The sequence below is a fragment of the Lycorma delicatula genome, chromosome 3, assembly GCF_047948215.1.
Source record: "Lycorma delicatula isolate Av1 chromosome 3, ASM4794821v1, whole genome shotgun sequence".
NCBI lineage: Eukaryota > Metazoa > Arthropoda > Insecta > Hemiptera > Fulgoridae > Lycorma > Lycorma delicatula.
The window spans coordinates 208,024,201-208,045,962 of record NC_134457.1 but is presented as its reverse complement, the minus strand read 5'-3'; the positions used below and the strand labels follow the sequence as shown (position 1 = coordinate 208,045,962).

The 21,762-nt window shown below is 31.9% G+C and overlaps 1 protein-coding gene across 1 annotated transcript in view; it reads left to right on the top strand.

The window, feature by feature from the left end:
• The window catches only part of LOC142321299 (aryl hydrocarbon receptor nuclear translocator homolog), a 115,795-nt gene that overhangs the window by 84,571 nt on the left and 9,462 nt on the right, over positions 1-21,762 (top strand). Inside the window, exons 4-6 of the mRNA XM_075359295.1 lie at positions 10,370-10,492; positions 18,495-18,649; positions 20,520-20,837. Coding sequence (XP_075215410.1) covers positions 10,370-10,492; positions 18,495-18,649; positions 20,520-20,837 — 596 coding nt within the window. The remainder of the gene's footprint in view (positions 1-10,369; positions 10,493-18,494; positions 18,650-20,519; positions 20,838-21,762) is intronic.

Here is a 21,762-nt window from a genome sequence, read left to right as displayed (position 1 = left end):
CTATGCCGTTCCCCACCCCCGCCGACAGAAATCGGGTCTCGGTCTTTATGCCATTTGCCTCAAACCGGTGCGACCAGCACAAGGAGCGCGCGCACCCCCAAAACCAGCGACACCGGCCGGGTCTAGATCTTTTAATTTTATCCCCGCGAAATCTCCCCGGAGTCCCCGTCCCCTCACCGAAACCTGCACGCCAGGGCATACAGGCTCTCAGAGACGGGACTGTCCACCTATCCCTATTTACGATTGAACCTAACGATTCCTTCGTCGTGCCTCCTCTTCCTTATTGCGAAGAACCGTACCGGCGAAACTGTTAAAAACGTTCCAGTTCTGCTCCCTCCTTAGCGACCACTCTACTATGTTATTCGCGTTCAGGTTATTGACTGCTATGAATTGTCTGTATTGTGCCTATCTCCGGCATTCGAACATCGTATGCTCTGCGTCGTCCACCTCCTGGCAGTAGTCGCAGTTGGGTGTGTCTCTTCTCTCTTGCCGAATCTTTTTAAATAGTAACCAAAACATCCATGACCCGACATCATCTGTGTTATGTAAAAGTTCACCTCGCCATGTGTCCAAATGACTTATTAACCTTCTGGTCCAGGCCGCAGCGTTAGTCTCTGCCCATACTTCCTTCCACCACTGTCGGGTCATCGCCTCAGTCTCATCTCTACTACACCCTTCCGCTCTCACTTTCCTGCTCTTGATCTGAAGTTCTATCGGCGGGACCGATGCAAGCACACATATTGCTTCATATGACAGGGTACGATACCCTGTCACCACTCCCAACAATGCCGTTTTGTACATTCTTCGCAGTTTATCCTTGTTTCTTTGTATCCTGATTGCATCAGCCCAAACCGGCGTCGCGTATAACGCCGCAGACACCGCCGCCGACGCAGTCAGTTTCCGTTTGGAGGCCCCCGGTACTGTGTGTTCCACGAATAATCTCCTGATGGCTTTTATGGTGAGCCCTACTTTTTTGCACACATTTTCTATATGCCCACCAAACTTGAGACTTTCATCTATTGTCATTCCTAGGTATTTTGTATCCTTGACCTCAGTTATAACCTCTCCACGGATCATGATCCGAACGCCGCGCAGTCTTCTCATACCCGTGAAGAGGATACACTTGCTTTTTTCTCGGGACACCATATAAAAATATTATTTACAAGTTGAAAGATGAGTCATATGATTACACAAAAATAAGTATGATAGTGATGTATGGTTGTACATATTATGGACTTCCAAAATAATGATAAAATTTCAATTCTCACAATGCTTGTTAGAATAATAATAGCATGGAAATAATAAAGAAAAAATAAAGTCGGTTAAATTTATAAACACTATCAGTGTATTGTAATTTCTTGACAGCAACAGTTTGGCCAGTGAAGGCCTTAACTTTGAGTGATGTAAGAGTGTGGATTTCAAAACATTTGGCCTCCATTTTAAAAATGGTTGTAACTGGTTACCCATATAAAGTACCAAAAATAATTTCTGCCACTAAATTATCAATTTCATTAACTTTCTTTATAAACAAAAGTTTAGATTTATAGTGTAGAAACGACTGGGTTAAATGTATAGAACATATGGAATATGACACAGTCAACGGAGGAGATACAAAAGTTGATGTGGATGCCATGGACTGATTATTCTCGCTATTTGCAATCTTTGAGCATTTTTCTGAACAGCTTGGGTCTCTGGTGGAGTCGAAACATTCAGTGAATTCAAAATGAACTTGGGTATATGGTGGTACAATTCCAGTTCTGTAAACTTCTATGTGTTTTCGCTTTAGGTGTTCTCGTAAATTTGAGGTGTAACTGGATCTTTTGAGTTCATATTTTACATATTACTGTTTGAGAATTGTTCTCAAAAAAATTTCCCCGTAACGGATCGTTTATTCATAAACAAAATGTAATGGGACGGCTAGTGACTCATAAGCACTGAGGGTCTGCAGATCTACCGGCGCGCCCGTAATGAGTATGTTCATGCCACCGAGGAAGCCAGACTCAAGTTATGGAAGACTCCATGTGCAAGTTGGAGCGCAATCCCTGGCAGCTCGCAAAATCATGTTACCGGCCAAAGCCACTGCACGTGCTGTCCAGTGTTCGATGCGGGTTTGGTGGTCGTTACACTTTAACATCTGTGGCGACTTACCAGGCGTTCCTCAACACTTTCCAGATGCTATGGAGGGTGAAACAGAGGTCGGCGTTAGGGCGGGGACTATGCCCTTACTTGGCGTATGGGCTGTGGATCTCGTAGATATAGACCAAGTGGTTTCTCGAAGGATGGCACTGAAAAAGACACAGGGGATTAACCAACTTGACCCGGATATATTCTACTATCTGCTTCCTGTCATAAGAGAGTGGCTTGGAAGGCTGTTCTCTTGGTGCCTAAGCTGGGGCTGCTTCCCAACTTGTTGGAAAGTGGCTTTGGTGAGGGTGTTCTTAAAACCAGAAAAGGATCCTAGTGAGATCAACAGTTATCGATCCATCAGCCTCTTGCCGGTAATCGCCAAGTTGCTTGAAAGGCTGTTTGTGGAACTGTTCTGGGAAAGCATTGGGGTGAACTGTTTTCTAAATCGAGGCCAGTATGGCTTCACGAAAGGGGTTGGCACCGAGGATTGCATCTTAAATTGTATCAATGTTGTAACAGGTTGGATCAGTGGGTGGTCTGTAGAGTCATGTTAAGAGTTGAGGAGGAGTGATGCTTCAGATGTTGGGCATCTGGTCCTGTGTATGTCTTCATGGGTGGTCAGCAGGGGCACCCTTGGGTTGCTGTCTGCCAGTGACTCGTGGGAGACATTGGATCCTTCGGACGCTGGTAAATGCTAGATATCCATAATAACAGTGTGGGAACCGTGTGCAGGGAATGTCTGATTTTTAGTTGATATAAGATGAAGTTTTTTTCTTGATTAGATTCCAGCTGTATTGGTCTGATTAAAAAAAAAAAATTAACTCATACAGGCTATTATATATTTTTATGCTTACTTTTTACATGGTCTAACAAACTCTCACTCATATAATATACCTTGTTACAATAATTACATGAAAATGTTTTCTCCTTAGTATGCAAATTTATATGCCTATTTAAGTTACGTTTATCACGAAATGATTTTCCACAATAATTACACTAAATAAATGTTTTTTGACAAAAATTACAAACATAGTTTTTTTCTTTAGTGTGAATACTAAGATGTCTTACTAAACTGAAGTTACGGTTAAAAGATTTTTGACAAAATCTACACACAATCTTTGTTTCTAATGTATGACTGTTAAGATGTGCTATCAAGGAACTTCTTTGAATAAAAGATTTTTGACAAAAATGGCAAACATGTCTTTTATCACTGGAATGAGTTTTAATATGCAGAATTAAACTATCTCTGTGACCAAATGACTTACGACAAAAACCACATGTGTATTTTTTTTCATCGGCACTAATAATATCTTTAGGAATTAAAGATATTATTAATATCTTTAATAATTAATAATATAGTTAAGTGGTTAACTCACTTTCTCCAGGAAAAGAATTTTGATAAGAATTAAGCAAACTTGTTTCCTGATCATAATGACTGTTTAAATGTTTTATTAAACTATGTTTGTCATCAAAAGGTTCTAAACAAACATTACATACCAAATTCTTCTCATCAGTGTGAGTTTTAAGATGTGATATTAAAGCAACCTTTCGATTAAATGTGTAATGACAAAAATTACAAGAAAGGTCTCATTCTGGTCTGTATGAAGTCTGATATGTCGTAATAAAGAACCTTTATTATTGAATGATTTAAGACAAACACTGCACACAAATTTCTTCTCACTGGTGTGAATATTAAGATGTATCGTTAAGGCATCTTTCCGATTAAATGTCTTTGGACAATAACTGCAATCATATAATTTCTCATTGGTATGAATATTTAGATGTTTGATTAAATACTGTTTACTTTTAAAAGACTTTTTACAATAAGAACATGAAAAAAATGTATTAGAATGTGCATTTATATAATGAGTCTTCAAACTACGTTCATGTTTATAGATTTTTTTACAAAGTTCACATTTAAATTTTGTATAACTTTGGTTCTGTTGAGCAAACTCATTTTCACTTGCAATATTCTCACAATAACTTTCATTTAACATTATATCATTGCTAAATGTAAGACACTTCATTAGAAAATGGTCTACATTTTCATCGACTGTATCAACATCACACACTGTCTCTACACCAAGATCCTGCAACAGAAAATACAAAGTAATTGATTTTAATTTTACTACAATTTAAAGCCTCAACAACAAGGAAGTAGATCGAATTATAAAATTTGATATCAGATTATTACTAATGCAGAAGATAGTTCCATCAAAAAACTATGCTACTTCTCAATCAGTCTTAAAACTTATTCTATTTTTATCTACATCTTCTCAATCTAGTGGCTACATGCATTTGCTGGCTTACGCTATGTTTTTATAAATATAAAAGTACAGCATAACAACTTGTTCTAACATGCAAATGTTACCCGTGTAATTGTCTTTCAAATGCCCTATCATTTTGAAAGACTTCCTTTGAGTATTTAATAGGTGGCTAAGGAAAGAAGCAAACCAGCAGTTTGACGAGCTAAATTTATTTATATCTGATTACTCATGACCGATTATACATATTTCAGAACAAACAGACCACATTACATTTTTTCGTACATGAATATCTTTCAATACTACCTGCAATTTTTAATTTAATTATTTATTACACAAGGTTTACTCTTCAGGAACAATATGTATTAATTTATTATAGTAACACCTTTGTAAAATGGAGACCAAGGGAAAATGAAAAAAAATTCTGGTTTGGCATGTTTGAACTACGAAGGATTGTTTTGTACACATGTAATTGTAAAATTAGCAATAATCAGTCTCTAAGAAAAATTATCTTTTAAAAAAATTAAATTAATAGTAAAGTAAAATAGTATATTGAAAAAGGAAATAATTAGGGGCCACTGACAACTTTTTTGGTGAGATTTTTCATTTTACTCATTAAGATTCCAGAATTAATAAGATATCTGTAGTAAGGGGAAATCAGGTAAAATCTTCTTTTTTTTGCAAACTATCTCAAAAACTACTGATCTACCAAATAAAAAGTTAATATAACCTTTCTAAAGATTAAAAAATTCTGCACATTTTTTTTTTTTTTTTTGTTTTGCCAACAATTGCTTATACATTACTTGTGATAAAAAATAAGTTATCTTTTATCACACTCTTTTTGTATTTTTTGATCTTCCCTCACTGAAATATTTTGTATATTAATATTTGAAATTAACTTTATTACTACGAAAAAACACTTGAAGCAAAATTCTAGAAAAACTGTTTTCACAGTTTAACTTCTAAATTGATCAGGATATAGAAAAAGTAAACAAGAAATCACTTATTTAAAATGATTTATTTGGAAATAATTCAGTCATGGTGTGATTAAATTACAAAGAATTTGTATATTAATTTTTTTTGTTTCAAAGATAGTGAATGGTATTTTCTATTCCATATGCTGGGAGCTTATTTCTACTCAATACTAAAGCAATAAATAACTTAGTTGTTAGCAATATCATGGACTTTCCTTTTTGTCCAAATAGTTTTATATATAAATCTATCATTTTCAGGTAATGATTAAATAACTGTTCATTATATTAAATGAATTATGAAGATTGTTCATGAAGTCTTTCCCTCATTAAATAAAAAAATTACTAGAAAAAATAAGCAAAACAATTTTTGGAGGTACACACATACAGGATAAAATATAGATAGGTTTGCAATCGCCTGGTAGTAACAGGATAATTAACTTGGTATGCCAGGCTCATCATCCTTAAACACATTTCCTTAACCTAAACGAAATCAACATGGAGACTATCAGTCAGTTAAGAGAATGTTGAAGCTGTTTGGAACAATCATCCAAATCCTTATGGTACAAAATTTCAATTTCATTTTTAATTATGCGCCAACAGATATTTATTGAAGTGTGGTTGGCAGCATTGTGTCCTGCTTGTGTAACTGATTTTCAGAAGCAAGGATACAACATAAAATTTTACGTGAAACTGGGGAAAACTTTAACAGAAACATTTCAACTTTTGTAACAAGCTTATGGAGATGATGCTCTGGGTCATACACAATGATACAATGGTTTTCACAATTTAGAAGTGGTCGTCAGTCAATTGAAGAGATCCTCGATCAGGAAGGCCTTTGACTTCAACTGATTACTCCCACGATCAGAAAATCAACAACCTGGTGCATGCAAATCACTGACTGTCAGAGAACTTGCAGAAGAGGTTAGCAACTCAACTGGATCACGCCAAGATATTTTGACTGAAAAATTGAACGTTCATCAAGTTGCAGCAAAGTTTGTTTCTCATTTGATAACCAAACAGTGGAAAGAACATTGAGTGGATGTTTGTTGGTAATTCTTGAACAACACGATGATGATGAAACATTCATGCAAAGGGTCATAAGAAGAAACGAAAGCTGGGTTTACGGCTACATCGAGACAAAAGTTCGATCATCACAATGGAGTGGCAAAGGATCTCCACGCTCCAAGAAAGCACGTCAGTCTTGATCCGATGTCAATGTGCTTTCTGATTTTAATGGAATTGTGCATTTTGAATTCTTGCCTCAAGGTGAAACAATGAACCATGCATACTATCGAGGTGTTTTACAATGGTTACGTGAAAAAATCTGCAAAAAGAGACCGGATTTGTGGTGAGACAACTCATGATTCCTTCGCCACGAGAATGCACTTGCATACTCAACATTGTCAATTTGTCAGTTTTGTACCAAAGATCAGATGACTGTCCTCCCTCAGCCTCCCTACTCACCAGACCTGACTTCTTGCAATTTTTTCTTATTTCCAAAATTAAAGGCAAATTTGTTACACATCTTAAAGGCCATTTCAAATGAAGCTATCCAAGACTGATTCGCAAAGTGGAAACATCACTGGGAAAAGTGTGAGTAGGGGAAGAGAGTACTCTGAAGGGGACAAGGACCAATAATCTGTAAAAATTAATAATAAAGATTAAAAAATTAAAGTTTGGTTATTTTCTGAAGAGACCTCATTCTTAGCAATGTTGTGAGTTTTTCTGTAGCAATTCTGGTAACAAGATAGAAAATTACCAGTGATTAATGTAACAGTTTCCAATTATCTATTTGTTATTTAAAAATAATGACTCAAATATATGTAACACACAGTCACCATGGCCACTGGATATGACCCGTTTGATTTTTTCCTGAGGATTTGTTGAGGAAGTTTATTGAAGAAGTTAACTAAAGCTGACATGCTGAAGTAGAAGATACGAACGAGATTCTTCTTTTATATAATGTCTAACATCATTCAAAAGAAACTGACCCACACTTAGACTTTTACTCACTGATAAAGAGAAGCCACATAAAACTTTACAAATTTTCCTGCATCATGCCACAAGCCACTAATTTCAATGAAAACACTTGTCAGCAAAGAACAAATTATCATTTTTATTTTTCACTTTGTTTATATTATATAGACTTATCCATGTTTTAAATAAAAATAAAACTGCATAATGTAAAATGAAACCTAATCTGATAAAAAAGATCACCCTATAAGTAAAAAATAATGTTTCTTTAATTCCTTTGTAAATTAAAAATGTTTAAAGTTTGTACCGAATTGTTTATAGCAGGTAGTATTTTTAATTTTGCTACTACCGTCTTAAAGGTAACAAATTAAGTAAGGCTTAAAAAAAGTATTGTTTTTAATTACTGTTTTTGATTGTGTGATTTTTTTGTTACTTTCTTTAGTAGTATAAAGATATGGGTTTTGATTTTGTAATTGCAAATTTAGTAGTATTTTAGTAATTTAAATGTTAGCATGAGCATTTATTTTATTTTTAATTTAAGTTAATTTTTTACTGATGATTTTCTTTAACATGAGTTGAAACAATTTTTTTCTGTTACATGAATGCTACTAAAATTTATTCTGAATGTTATTACTAGTTATATATTTAGTAGTATTATTAATGCGTCATGTATTTTTTTTTTTTTTTTCAGTTAGCTAGCATAACTAATAAGATACACTGCACTCTACACCTACATTATAGTTATTCACTGATTACTAATTGTATTAAATATGTTAAGTATTATACATGTCAAGATTTTGTTAATTGTTTAATTTGTTTTTGCATTTTTAATTTGTATTTGTAATTCAAAAGCAGTTTCAGTGCATAACAAATTATTAAAAAAATGTGCTGACAGTAGTAACTATTAAGCTACTGTTTTTGCAAATTCTCTGTGTATTTATTATTATTCTATTTGTAGAAACTGGTCTATAAATATTTTTTTCAAGAGTTTTTTTGTTCTTTTCTCTTTTCAAGTATGTAAAATATAAAACTATTTTATTTTCAAAGTCTATTAATTCAGGGTTTAATATCTAAGATTGATTGAAAAATTTAATCCAAACACAGATTTTGTATATATTAGTTGGATTAGGAGGCTCAGCGCTATCTGAAAAATTCCTTAGCGCCCCAGTTGGGCTTTTGTACAGCCTTCCATAGGAAAGTTGTCTGGATTACTACTAGCATAGCTATTCTGTACAACCACACACAAATATATAGAAAGTAGTAAATCAGAGGGGTATTATTTTTACTTTTGGTAGTGTACTATACCTCTCTTCCTTCTTATACTTCAAGAAATTAACTTGCCTAATTGTAAGAAAATTGGAAATAATGAGTCATTTTTTCTGACTTTGTGAACATCATTAACACATATTCAGTTGGTGTCTTAAAAATCTCAAAGAATTCCTTAAGGAAGAAGGGATCAAGGGTAATGAAAAAACAGGGTTGAATATGAGAGTCGTCTTAAAAGTAAGTTAAACTATTTTTTTAAATCTGCACGGTAGGTGGGAAAAGTCCAGGATTCGAAGGGAACTTTTGTCGGTGTAGTGGCAGCACTGCAAAATTTCTATGCGTCTACCTTTACTGCTTGGACAGTTATACACCAGCAACCGTGGAGTCTCCACTTGCTCCTACCGCTGATTGCAAACTTTGTGCTGTTATTTGTTTTTTACAACAAAAAATAAAAGTGCAACTGAAATTCATCACAAGTTGTGCAGTTTATATGATGAAGATATGTTAAGGCCAATGGTTTCTCATTGGCATTAATCACTCATTGAAGAAGAACAACGTTACACAATGAACAGCAAAGAACTGTCCGGTCCTCCACTTCCTGCACTACGAATGTTGTTGACTAGGTCAAAAGGGTCATGGACACCAATTGGCTCCTTATGCTTGATGAAACTCTTTCTCAACTTCCTCTGAAGCCATGCAATATTTCATAGGATCATTTCTGAGGATCTGCGTCTATCAAAAGTGTGTACAAATTGGGTTCCATGCCTGCTTTCAAAACTACACAAAGAGCAGACAGGTGACACTGCATTACAATTTTCTGAGGATGAAGGAGACTATTTATACAACCGAATAGTGACCAGCGACGAGATATGGATCTATCACTGGATGCCCAATCCAAAAGACAGAGTATGGTGTGGAAAGAAAAGGACGACTCAACGCCAAAAAAAGTGAAAGTTGGAATTGATTCCAAAGGAGTGTTGCTGATCGATTACCTGCCCTGTAGGACCATGATCACAGCTGCTCGCTGTTGTGAGGTGAGAAACCCCAGAAGGGCGATTCAAAACAAAAAGAAGGGAAAGTTGAGATAAACAGTTTTTTTGTTCCACTAACACACACCCACACGCTGTTAGTGTGAACTCATGTACTGCTTGAGCAGTTTCGATGGGATATTTTTGGATCATCCACCTTACACCAAGCAACTTCCACCTTTTTCCGCAACTGAAGCAACATCTCAGGGGAAGACGTTTCACAAATTAGAATGAATTGAAACAAGAAATAAAAAAATAGCTAGCTTCTTTGGTTTGACATTGGATTAAAAAAAAAAAAACTTATCACAATATCAAAAATGTATTATGTATTGAGATTCAAGGAGATTATGTAGAAAAACAACTATTAAATGTATGTAATTTTCAAAATTACCCTTCTTTTAGATTTTGAACATTTTTTTAAAAAGCAGTTATAACTTACTTTTGAGACCAAATTCGTATTTAATTTTTTTTACAGTAGAGCATATCTATTCCATATTGGATTTCTTAAATTCTAATAGAAGATTATTACTATTTTTTCTATTCTGATTTTCATTTCATTATGTTTAAGAACATCAACTAAGAGAATTATCCATAGTTTACTAAACTTATTTAACTGCCATTATTAATGTTTTTAAAGTTGCTACCTATGTTGTTTTCATACCCATTGTTCCTTTACTTTGCATCAACTCTTTACATGTAAGTTTTATTATAAATTCCTTTATTATGTGATTTTTAGGAGTACAAATGGAAAGAGCGGTGGAAGAAGATGGATCACATTGCTGCCTAGTAGCTATAGGACGACTACAGGTCACATCAACACCTAATACTAGCGATCTCTCATCATCCAATAATAATGCAGGTAATTTAAGTTTGTGCTCTTATCAGTGAATTGCGATCATTCAGAATAATTTATCACTATGTTCTTAATTAATGTATGATCTAGAATGGTTTAATCTTTCAATTATTTCTGTCATAAGCTGTTGTGCAAAGCCTAAGTAACACTAAGATACAAAATAGAGATTTCATATGCATCAGGTAGACTATGTGTAGCGAGAAAATGTAATGACAAATCTAACTTTTTTGCTTCTGTGAACATGTATCTCAATGGTTTATGGATTCTTTAAAATATCTCTTAACACAAAACTGCACTTAACAAATTGCAGTTTGGTGTGTATGAAGTTTACATTACGTTTCAAGACTGAGTAAAGGTTAACCCTTTTTAGTCCTTTAATAATAAATGACCAACTAGCCTAGAGTCATTTTTTTTTCCACTGATATCCCAGCCAGGTCCAATTTTTATAGTAAGGGAAATCTGATATTCCTGTCTTGCCTAAAATTTAATTTCTTTGCAATTCCCAACAGTTATTTTATTACATTATAACACTTGGAAGTTTCTTTTTAAATTAATAAATTTATTTTCATACTTAAAATATTTTTATTGTTAGTAGTAGGTAAAATTTAAGAGATAGTATAATAGAACTGAAAAAAAATCATAAAATAATTGTAACTAGAGCTGCAATTAAATGTTAATAATTGTTATAAGCCAATCAAGTTGTTGAAAATACCTCATTTTTTTGCCAAAATTAACTTCCGTTAGGTAGGACATGTAAAAATGATTTTATTTTCTTCCGCATATCAATTAGTTTCTGCAAAAATTTCAGACAATAATGAATCGGTAAAAAATAACTGAAAGTATTTAAATTCAGTTTTCACATTATTATTATATATTGGACCATATCATGGAACTAAATGGAAATTTTGGCAAATCACCATCAATTACATTGTATTTTTCCCATAATGCATTATACCAAGTATTACCGAATGGCCCATTTGCGAAGGTAAGTGATGTGATTATCAGAATTATCGGTATTACTCATGGAATTATCTTCAATATTGTCACAAACCGGCACATCATTAACCTCAAATTCACTATCACTTCGTGATCCTGAAGGCGAATCAAGAGTATTTTCATTAACTGTTGGATCACAGTCACTATCACTAAACAGACTTTCCAAATTATCACTAGAAAACTCATTCATAATATTTTCCAATTTGAGTACAATGAGAACTTCCAGCAATATTTCTTACCTTAACTTATTTATTTACAATTCAGACAACACATGTTGTCATATGTGTGTTCGTTACTCATAACAGATTCAGATTAAACAACTGATGCTAAACTAAATAGAATACGATGTTGAGCAAGAACTGTCTAAATGTCGAGCGATGCTCTGTTCAAGATTTACTGATGTCTGAACATCGTGTCAAGTGTTGCACGACATTGTAGTGCTATGTGAATTACATAATGTCGAGTGGTTTACGCCACTGGACTTGATGTGAATTTCAGAATATCAAGTATATTACAACAAAGGACTGTGAAGAGTTAAAATGGAAGACAGAATGTGCTCCTTCTAATAATACAACAAAATGAATTGTTTGATTAACAAAATGTTTGTTTGTTTGATTAATATACAAAGATCACACAAAAGTTAATCTCATTTTATTATGAAAGTAACCAACTTTTACGATACTTCTACTTTTACTTTTTGTCAATTTATTTTTCAACATTGATAACCTAAAAAGACATTTAGATGCAACAAGTTTCTGCATATCTCATCAAACTTTGTCTGCCATTCCATTTATTTATCTGATGACTATTTTTATTTTTGTCACTTCTCTTAATTATTAGTTTTGTGAACATATGCAGATCACTAGCTACTAAGTCCATTCTGTAGGATGGGTTGACAAAAAATCTATATTTGAGATGTTTAAGGAGTTATCACAATACCACATGCTTTTTCTTTGTGTTGATCACTGTGTACATCAGAATTGTGTGAAGATGAGTAATTATAGTAATATAGATTATGATATAAGAAACATGGAGAAGTTTTTCGCAGTATGTTCAGTGAAATGGTGAAAATCATGAATTGTCCTCAGCTCAGGATGAATGAGATTGAATATAAAAAAAAAACTTTTTAGACTTTGTAGATGGAGAAAATGTTTTTTTTTTTTGTGATATTCAGTTGCCCATTGAAAATGAAATTGTTTCACATTTTAACCCATAATCAGTAATGATTGTCTTCAAAATTTAAGTTCATTTGTGTGTCAAAATGGGTAGTTCTGACAACAAAATCATCATTTTAGTCTGTTAATTGACCAATGGAAAAAATTGCATAAACATATACTGTGTATACTTCATTCAACTTTGGGATGATTCTTGACAGGAAATAATGCTCTACTTAACTTTCTGAGGAAGGCAATAATTGATAAGCGTATAATCTCATTAAGGTATAATGTTGTCAGTTGTCAAGTATTAGATATTTGAGTCCATGTCATTGAAATTGAGGTTGTAGCGCCTAATAAAAAATATCAGAATTAATTTATTGTAAATAGAGCATCTGAAATTAATATTTAATGTTTTCTGGATTGTTTTGAAGGGTTTCTATGTAAATGATTAAGGATTTAATTGTATATATTCATGTTATATTGCGTGGTGATTTTATTATAGATTGTTGATAAAATTAAGGTAAGGTGGGTTTTCTCAGTCATATTCATTTTTTTCATCATACACAAATTGTCATAATCAATAAGGACTTAAGATTGAGCTAAACTGTGAAAAGCCATTAAATTGTAATACAAAAATATGAGATAATTTTAGTTAAATAAGAAGATAAATATACGAGGTCTGTTCAAAATATAACTGAAATTTATTTTTTTAATCTTTATTATTAATTTTACAGATTATTGGACCATGTCCCTTTCAAAGTACTCCCTTCCCCTATTCACACACGTTTTCCAGCGGCATTTCTACTTCACGAAGCAGTCATAGATAGTTTAATTTGAAATGGCCTTTAAGGTCTGTGACAAATTATCTTTATGTCATCAATAGTCTCAAAACAGTATCCTTTCATCACTTATTTTAATTTCGATAATAAGAAAAAATCTCAACTCAAGGAGCCAGGTCTGGCGAGTAGGGAGGTTAAGGAGGACAGTCATCTGATTTTTGGCATAAAACTGACTAATTGACAAAGATGAGTGTGCAGGCGCATTGTTGTGGTGAAAGAACCACAATGTTGTCTCTCTACAACTCTGGTCTCTTTTTGTGGATTTTTTCTTGTAACTTGTAAAATGCCTTGATAGTATGCATAGTTCACTGTGTTTCACCTTGAGGTAAGAATTCAAAATGCATGATTTTATTATAATTGAAAAAAAAATAGAGACATCACTTTGACATCGGATTGAGACTTGACATGATTTCTTGGGGCATGGAGATCCTTTGCCAATCCATTGTAATAATTGAACTTTTGTCTTATTGTTATAGCCAAAAACCTAGCTTTCATCTCCCATTATGATCCTTTGCATGAATGTTTCATCCTCGTTGGCTTGTTCAAGATGCCGACAAACATCCACTCGATGTTCTTTCTGCTGTCGGTCATCAAACTAGGAACAAACTTTAATGCAACTTGATGCATGTTCAATTTTTCACTCAAATTTCATGGCATTTCTCAATTGAGATACTAACCTCTTCTGCAAGTTCTCTGACAGTAAATCGGTGATTTGCATGCACCAGATCGTTGATTTTCTGAACATGGGTGTCATCAGTTGAAGTGTAAGGCTTTCCTAGTTGAAGGTCATCTTCAATTGACTGACAACCACTTTTAAGTGATGAAAACCATTCGTAACATTGTATACAATCCAGAGCATCTTCTCCATAAGCTTGTTTCAAAAGTTGAATCATTTCTATGAAAATTTTCCCGTTTCATGCAAAATTTTACATTGTATTGCTGGTCCCAAAAATTGAATATTACAAAAATCACTACTAACATGTTACACTCAAATAACAATAACATGAAAACTAAACAAGATATCAACAATCTAAGAACATGTGGTTACAGAGGAGGTTGTGTGCAACACAGTGCTGCCAACTGCATGTCACTGAATATCTCCTTTTGCGTGTAATTAAAAATGTTTGGGTTTTTTTTTTAACAGACTGCAGTTGCCAGATATATAGATCTTATTCACAAAAAAATGTTTGTAATCTCAATCTTTGTTAGAGGTCTCTGATTGGTTTTTCTTTTTGTTGATTATGAAAGAGTTTATATAAATGTAATAAATACAGTAAAACTTAGGTATTTTTCTGATAATGAATTAAAATAGCATTATTAATGGGGAATGTTGTAAGAAAAAAAAAAAAAATCAAATGTTTCTTGGCTTTATAAAAAGGAGAATCAAATCTTATCTTATTTCCTTATGTCTAGGTAGCAGGATATGAAAACGAAGTGGGTTCAAATTTTTCACACTTACTGTATGTTATTTTCTTACCTGCAGTTTCTGTGACTTTTGTTAACTAACAAATTACAAAGTATTAAAACAAATTAAATATAAATATATGTGTTGTTATTTTAATAAATAGTTCAGAAAATTGCATTGTAGCAATAAAATGTTATTGTTGATTGGCTGTGACAGGATCTCTACAAAAGTCATTAAATTGCTCACTTGCTTTTTCCTTCTTTAATTTAATGATAGATTCCTGATTGAAATTTGACGTTTTTTAAGAAATTTGTGTCAGCCAGTAAAAAATCTTTGAGATAATCGCTTAAGAAAACTTGTTAGATGATTTAGGAGATAATAAAATATTCTTTTCTAATCAGTTTAGTTTTTATAATGGTTCTTTCTACTTCATTTAAGTTCATAGTTAAAGGGAAATATATAACTTCAGTACTTATGAAAATAACAAAAGCTTAACTGTATAAATCACTAATATTAAAGAAAATTGAAAGGTCTGGCAGTGAGGTATTTTGTAGAAAGAGTAATAAACATTCAAACATAGTATATGGTTTTTAATAATAAATATATGAAAAATCTTGTTTACAATTTGAATCCACCTGTTACATTTTGTGATGCTTTGCAGTTTTGGGCATCATTTTTTTTACATTTTTAACTAATTGATTTCTCCTTCACTGTTTGTAAATTTAAGGTAATTAAGTTTGCTGATGAGACTGCTTTCTACAAAGTGGTTATTTATGGCTGGATATTAAGTCTTTTAGCGGTTTAATAAACAAACTTAGAAGCTTTTAATTAACACCCTTATAATAAATAAATATTAAATTTGTTAACTTTTGTGTAAACTCCATTGCTTTTAATATAATAAGCTATTTTATTTTATAATTTAAATCATTTTATAATTTAACTTGTAATTGTGATTTTTTTTAGGATTTAAATACCCTTAAATATTTATATGTATTAAAAATATGAAGTAATCTCTTTAATAGAATTCATTTAATGTAAAGGATTAGTTTCTTTTGAATTAAATATTTATTTACTTCAATCAATAATTGACTGAAAGGTATGTAATATTCTGGATTAATTCCAAGACATTACGTATGATACCGCTGCTCGTAACATAAATACAATATTTTTCATAAAGATTTCTTACATTAGCTTTGCATTGCATCACTTTGAGAAAAGTACATATTATTCAAGTCTCAGATTATACAGGTGATTACAAATAATTCATCGAATTTTTAAAATCTGTATTTAAAAAAGTAATACACAAAATTATGAACAATACATGAAAATAAATAGAAACTGTTCAAGTTTCAGGTTAGGGTTAAAGAGGTTGCCGACAGGTTGCAGCACAAGCTCAGTTTCTAAAATGGCATCTATGCAACAGAAAGCATTCTGTGTCTTAGAATATAAGAAATGTTTATCCGCTATTACCGTGCAGCGTTTATTCCAGAGACGGTTTGAAACAGAACTACCAGGCCACCAAAGCGTTCCAAAATGGTATCATCAGTTTAAAGACTAGTTGTTTGTGCAAAGGTAAAAGCACTGGACACCCTAGTGTTTTGGATGAAACAGTGGAGAGAATCAGGGAGAGTTTCGTTTGTAGCCCAAACAAGTCAGCTCGAAGCACTAGTAGTGAACTTGATATTTCGCATTCAACTGTCTGGAAGATTTTGCAAATTCATTTACAACCACATAAAGTTAAACCACATGATTTGCAAAATCATATCACATAAAGTTATTACAAAAGTTACAACCAAATGACCTTAATAAACAATACAAATTTTGTAATGATGCAGGAAGCTATGGAGGATGATGATTTTGCTAACCGTCTGGTGTTTAGTGATGAGGCGTCATTTCACTTGAATGGAAAGTTGAATCGCCATATCAGGATGTGGGGTATTGAACAACCTAATTCTGTAGAATGTGAACATAATTCCACAAAACTTAATGTTTTTGGCGCACTGTCTAAAACAAAAAAAGGCTGTTTTTCTTCTCTGAGAATACTGTGACAGGTATCTAATACATCGTATTATTTAATAACTTTATATTCCAACAAGGTGGAGCTCCACCTCACTGGCATGCTGAAGTACGAAGCTTCCTGAATAAAGAACTCCCGCGCCACTGGATGGGGTGATGTGCAGATGATCACTTAGCATTCTTAAAATGGTCTCCTAGATCTCCTAATCTCATGGTTTTTTTTTTTGGGCATATGTTAAAGACTGTATTTACATACTAGCACACTCAGTAACTTTGGTTGAGCTACAGGAACGCATTACAGCTGAATTTATCATCATCAATAGGGATATGTTAATGTGCATGTGGGCTGAACTGGAGTACAACATAGATGTGTGTCTTGTGACAAATGGAGGCCATATTGAAAATTTATGAAGGTATGATTGAAACTTGGTCAGTGTCTGTTTATTTTCACGTATCATTCATGATTTTATGTGTACTACTTTTCTAAATATAGATTTTTAAAAGCCAATGAATCGTTTGTAATCATCCTGTATAATAAACTATTGTATAGAATTTAAGGGCGTAAAGAAATTAAACTTTTTAGAAGAGTATTGAAGGATTCTTTTTAATTGAAAAATATATATTTTAGATGATTTTTTCTCTGTTTGGATCATACCTAAGTTACTGTTTAGACAACAGATATTTTAAAGTTCTATTTAGCATTTCTTATTTATTAGGAAAACTGTAATAAACTTGATATCAATAGATCCTCAGTTTATTTTAAAAATTGAACTTCAGTAATTTTTTTAATTTTATGTTTAATTAATAGATAACATTGATTGTGTAACAGTTAAGTTTAAAACAATTTAAAATTGGTCCTACTAACTTGATACACATTATATATAACTAAATTTTTGAATTTTATATTTAAAGAATGTAATGTTACTTTATGTTTGAAGAATTGTATTTTTGTTTTTACATAACATTAATATTTTGCTATCATAGAATAATTTCATTGAAATTTGCAAATGGAAACTTACTTAGGGAGAGTAAATTCTTCAGTTTGTTTAATGGCTTGTTTATTTCTATCTGTTATAAAAACAATCTTTTTTTTAATGTTAGTATTGAACAAAAATGTGTTGGGCAATGTATTAATATTTCCATCACAAAATCAAATAAAGTTAAGATTACAAATACAGTAAATGGTTACCAGTGATGTTATGGCCTAATGAATAATGAGTCAGTCATTTATGTATATTTCAGATCCCTTATTATTTAATGAATAAGTTTATCTACTGAGTTCTGATTGAGACTGTAAGTTGCATCTCTTGATGTTTCTACAATACCTGGAATGTTTCAGGCACTAGTATCCTGTAAAATTGAAGTGTATGAAGCAAGAATGAAATACAAACTACTGAAGATGTATTTTAAGAATTCCTTCCCATGTGAAACAACACTGGGTATAGTTGCAACCCGCATTGTTGGGGGTTATTATTGGCCATAGCAGTCAATTTAAGGTGATAACACATTATTAATGTTATGTATATATCTTTTTTTTTCTGTCAATTATATTACCTTGTTCTTGTTCTAATATTTTTATTGAACATCTTTTTCAGTATTAAAACTAAAAGGCCAAGTCATGTCAGTGATGTATCGATTCCGTGCTAAAAGTCGAGAATGGGTTTGGTTACGAACATCAGCCTTTGCCTTCCTCAATCCTTATACTGATGAAGTAGAATATATTGTCTGCACTAATACAACTGCAAAGTCAGTATTTTTTTTTATTTCATTAAAAATTGAATTAATATTAATATTTTATTTTTAGCTTCAAAATTTAAATAAAAAGTTTTATAATTAAAATGAAAATGGTTTGAAAATATTTTGTTTATTATTAACAAAGTGTTAAAGTGAGCCTGTAGCATTTAGTGTTATTTTGAATATCTTTTACTTCCTTGTATGAAGTAAACAAAGTATTATGATGGTAAAAATTTCAGTTTCCAGATTTCAGCTGAAATATCCATTTTGATCATCCTTGAATCCATTTTGCCTAGTTTTGATGTGTCTGTATGTATGTATGCATATATCTTGCATAACTCAAAAACAATTAGCCGTAGGATGTTGAAATTTTGGCTTTAGGACTGTTGTAACATCTAGTTGTGCACCTCCCCTTTTGATTGCAATTGACTGAACCAAAAGTGTTCAAAAAAGCCCAAAATTCCAAAAGGTTTGGATTTTGGGCTTTTTCTTAACTTAACAGTAATAAGCCCTTATTGAAAGCTTTTCAACGATATATCATAAGTGGTAATTATTTCCATTTATTCCAGTTACAGCCAAATAAAATTTTAATTAATGAAATATTTGGATCTTAAGGGAAGTCACATCAGCTTGAATCGGACTTCATCTCCTTTTTTTATTAACTTTTTTTTTTAATTTTTATGTATTGATTTACTAATAATTATTAGCCTCTCGCTGTAAAAAAAAATTTTACGACTAATAATAATTCAGTAACAAAAAAGAAAAAATATGAAAAAAATTGAGGTTTTTAATGAGATAAAGTTTTATGTACTTTTCATTTAAAAAAAAAAAAAATGTGTAAATGTAATTTCATAGACGTACAAGGAAGTCATGTGTTGTCCATATAAATTGTTTTTTTTTTTTTTCAGGTAAAAAGTAATATTGTAATTTTCATATTGAAAAATCTGTTGATTTATATCATTTAACAGTTTATTACATACAGATTACCTTTACTTTCAAATTTTATTTGAATGATTTTTTCCCTAACATTAAAAAAGTATATTGCAAACATTTTTAAACTGCAAAAACAGGATTAAAGAAAACTTAGCGATCTGAACATGGTTTTTTTAAGACTTTATATAAAATATTTTTTATATAAAAAAACATTAGAAAATTAGGATTTATAACCACTTGTGTGTGATATTTTTCTAAAGATTTTGCATTTTGTTTATTATGTGTAAATTGTGAATTGTAGTTATCAGTGCTGTGAAGCTATCATAAGTTGTGCACCCTCATTCTGCAGCTGTTGAATAGGATAATTTAAAAAATGTGAAGTATTGTTGCACCATTAAATTTTAATCCAGTTAGATAATAAATTTGAAAATACAAATCCTCAAACATTGTTATCACTCAACAAACTCTCTGAGCAGAGCCAAGGAACCCTTCAATTTTTTGGATTCATTATAAAGTATTTTCTGGTTACCTTTTTCCTCTTACCTAATCCATTTCAGCTGCTAAAGGTGATTGTTTAACAGTTGGAAATGTACATTTATGTCTTGAGTTGAATGGTTTTTGAGTTAACTTTTAGTTATTTTACTGTATTGTAAATTTATTTTAAATTAAAGAAAAATCAAAATTGCTGCATACCACATTATTTTAATTTTAATAGTGGATGCACATTTTTCATTCAAAAATATTTTATTCTTTATGTTATGATTCATATGAGAGGAAATTATAATTAATTAAAATATGCAGCAATATTTGTAAGAAAATGTATTAACTTACATTAGCAGTATAGTCACTATATTTAAAATTTTACTTATGATTTTGATAAGTAGGCCAGGTAATTTTTATTTATTTGTATTTGAATAATGAATTATATATAAAGAAATAATGTATTGTTTCAGGTCATTGCACACTCACCAGGTCCTGGAGGCCCTACAGAAAGCGGGGGTGATACCGGTACACCAGCTGGTGATGGGGTATCATATCAACCTGGCATAGATTATAGTCTCCCTCAACGGCGAGATGTATATTCTCATATGCCTCAACATATACATAGCGGTAATGCACAACGTCCTGCCAGCACACAGAATGTGTACAGTGGGTACGAGCCGAACGCATCTCCAATCAGCTACAACTCACCAACACAGGCCGGTATTCCCCGCATCTCTAAAACTACCACTTCTCCCACACCTGCACAGACCGCATGGACTTTAAGACAGGTTACTGCTTTAGCACCACTTTTGATTTTTTTTTCATCTTAATGTTATCATTTATATTGTGGTGGTATATTATGTAAATAATTGTTTGTGTTGAGCTTCGTCATAAATCTACCAAGTTGCTAATAAAATATGCACTGAGCACTATTTCACAATCATTGTTTATTGTTACTATTGTAATTGTATTTTATGATATTTAGTTATATTAGGGAAATTTTCCTTGACAATTTGATAGCTAAAATTTAGTTAAATTCATCATTTAAAAAAGAATTGTGTAAATAATTAAAAATGCAGAACTTTTAAGTGGCACTATATGTTGCATTTAGTATTTTTTACTTTCTTAAGTATTTTTAAAGATATAATAATTTTTATTAACACATTCAATGTGGAATGATAAATTGTTTGTTTATTATATGTAAATTATGTTAATTTTTTTATAAATTAATGAAAGTTAGGAAGATTTTTGAAATTAACTTCAGTTTTTTTTTTTAAGGGTCGATTAGTTACTTAGGGTCTATATAATTAGTAAAAATGTTTCTTTGTACCTGTTTTATTATTATTATTATTATTATTATTATAATTATTATTATTAAGAACATGATAACTAGACTCTTCATTAACTAAAGTAAAAAATAACAAAAATGAATCTTCATTAACTGAAGATTTGCCAATTTGCGTTTGTAGTTAAAGAGTATGTTAAGTATGAGAGATTTATCTCTAAATTAAATTAGTTAAAGAGTATGTTAAGAGTGGCTCTTGGGAGAATAGATAGGAAATAGAAAATCAGCCAATGAACTTCTTACATCTAAAGTATAAATACATGTGTGAGGTGTGAGAAAAGTGTTTATGTAGCTTTAATCTTACCTTCTTGGATGTAAGTGAGAAACATTTGGTTATAGTATACAGCAGGGATTTAAAAATAGAATAT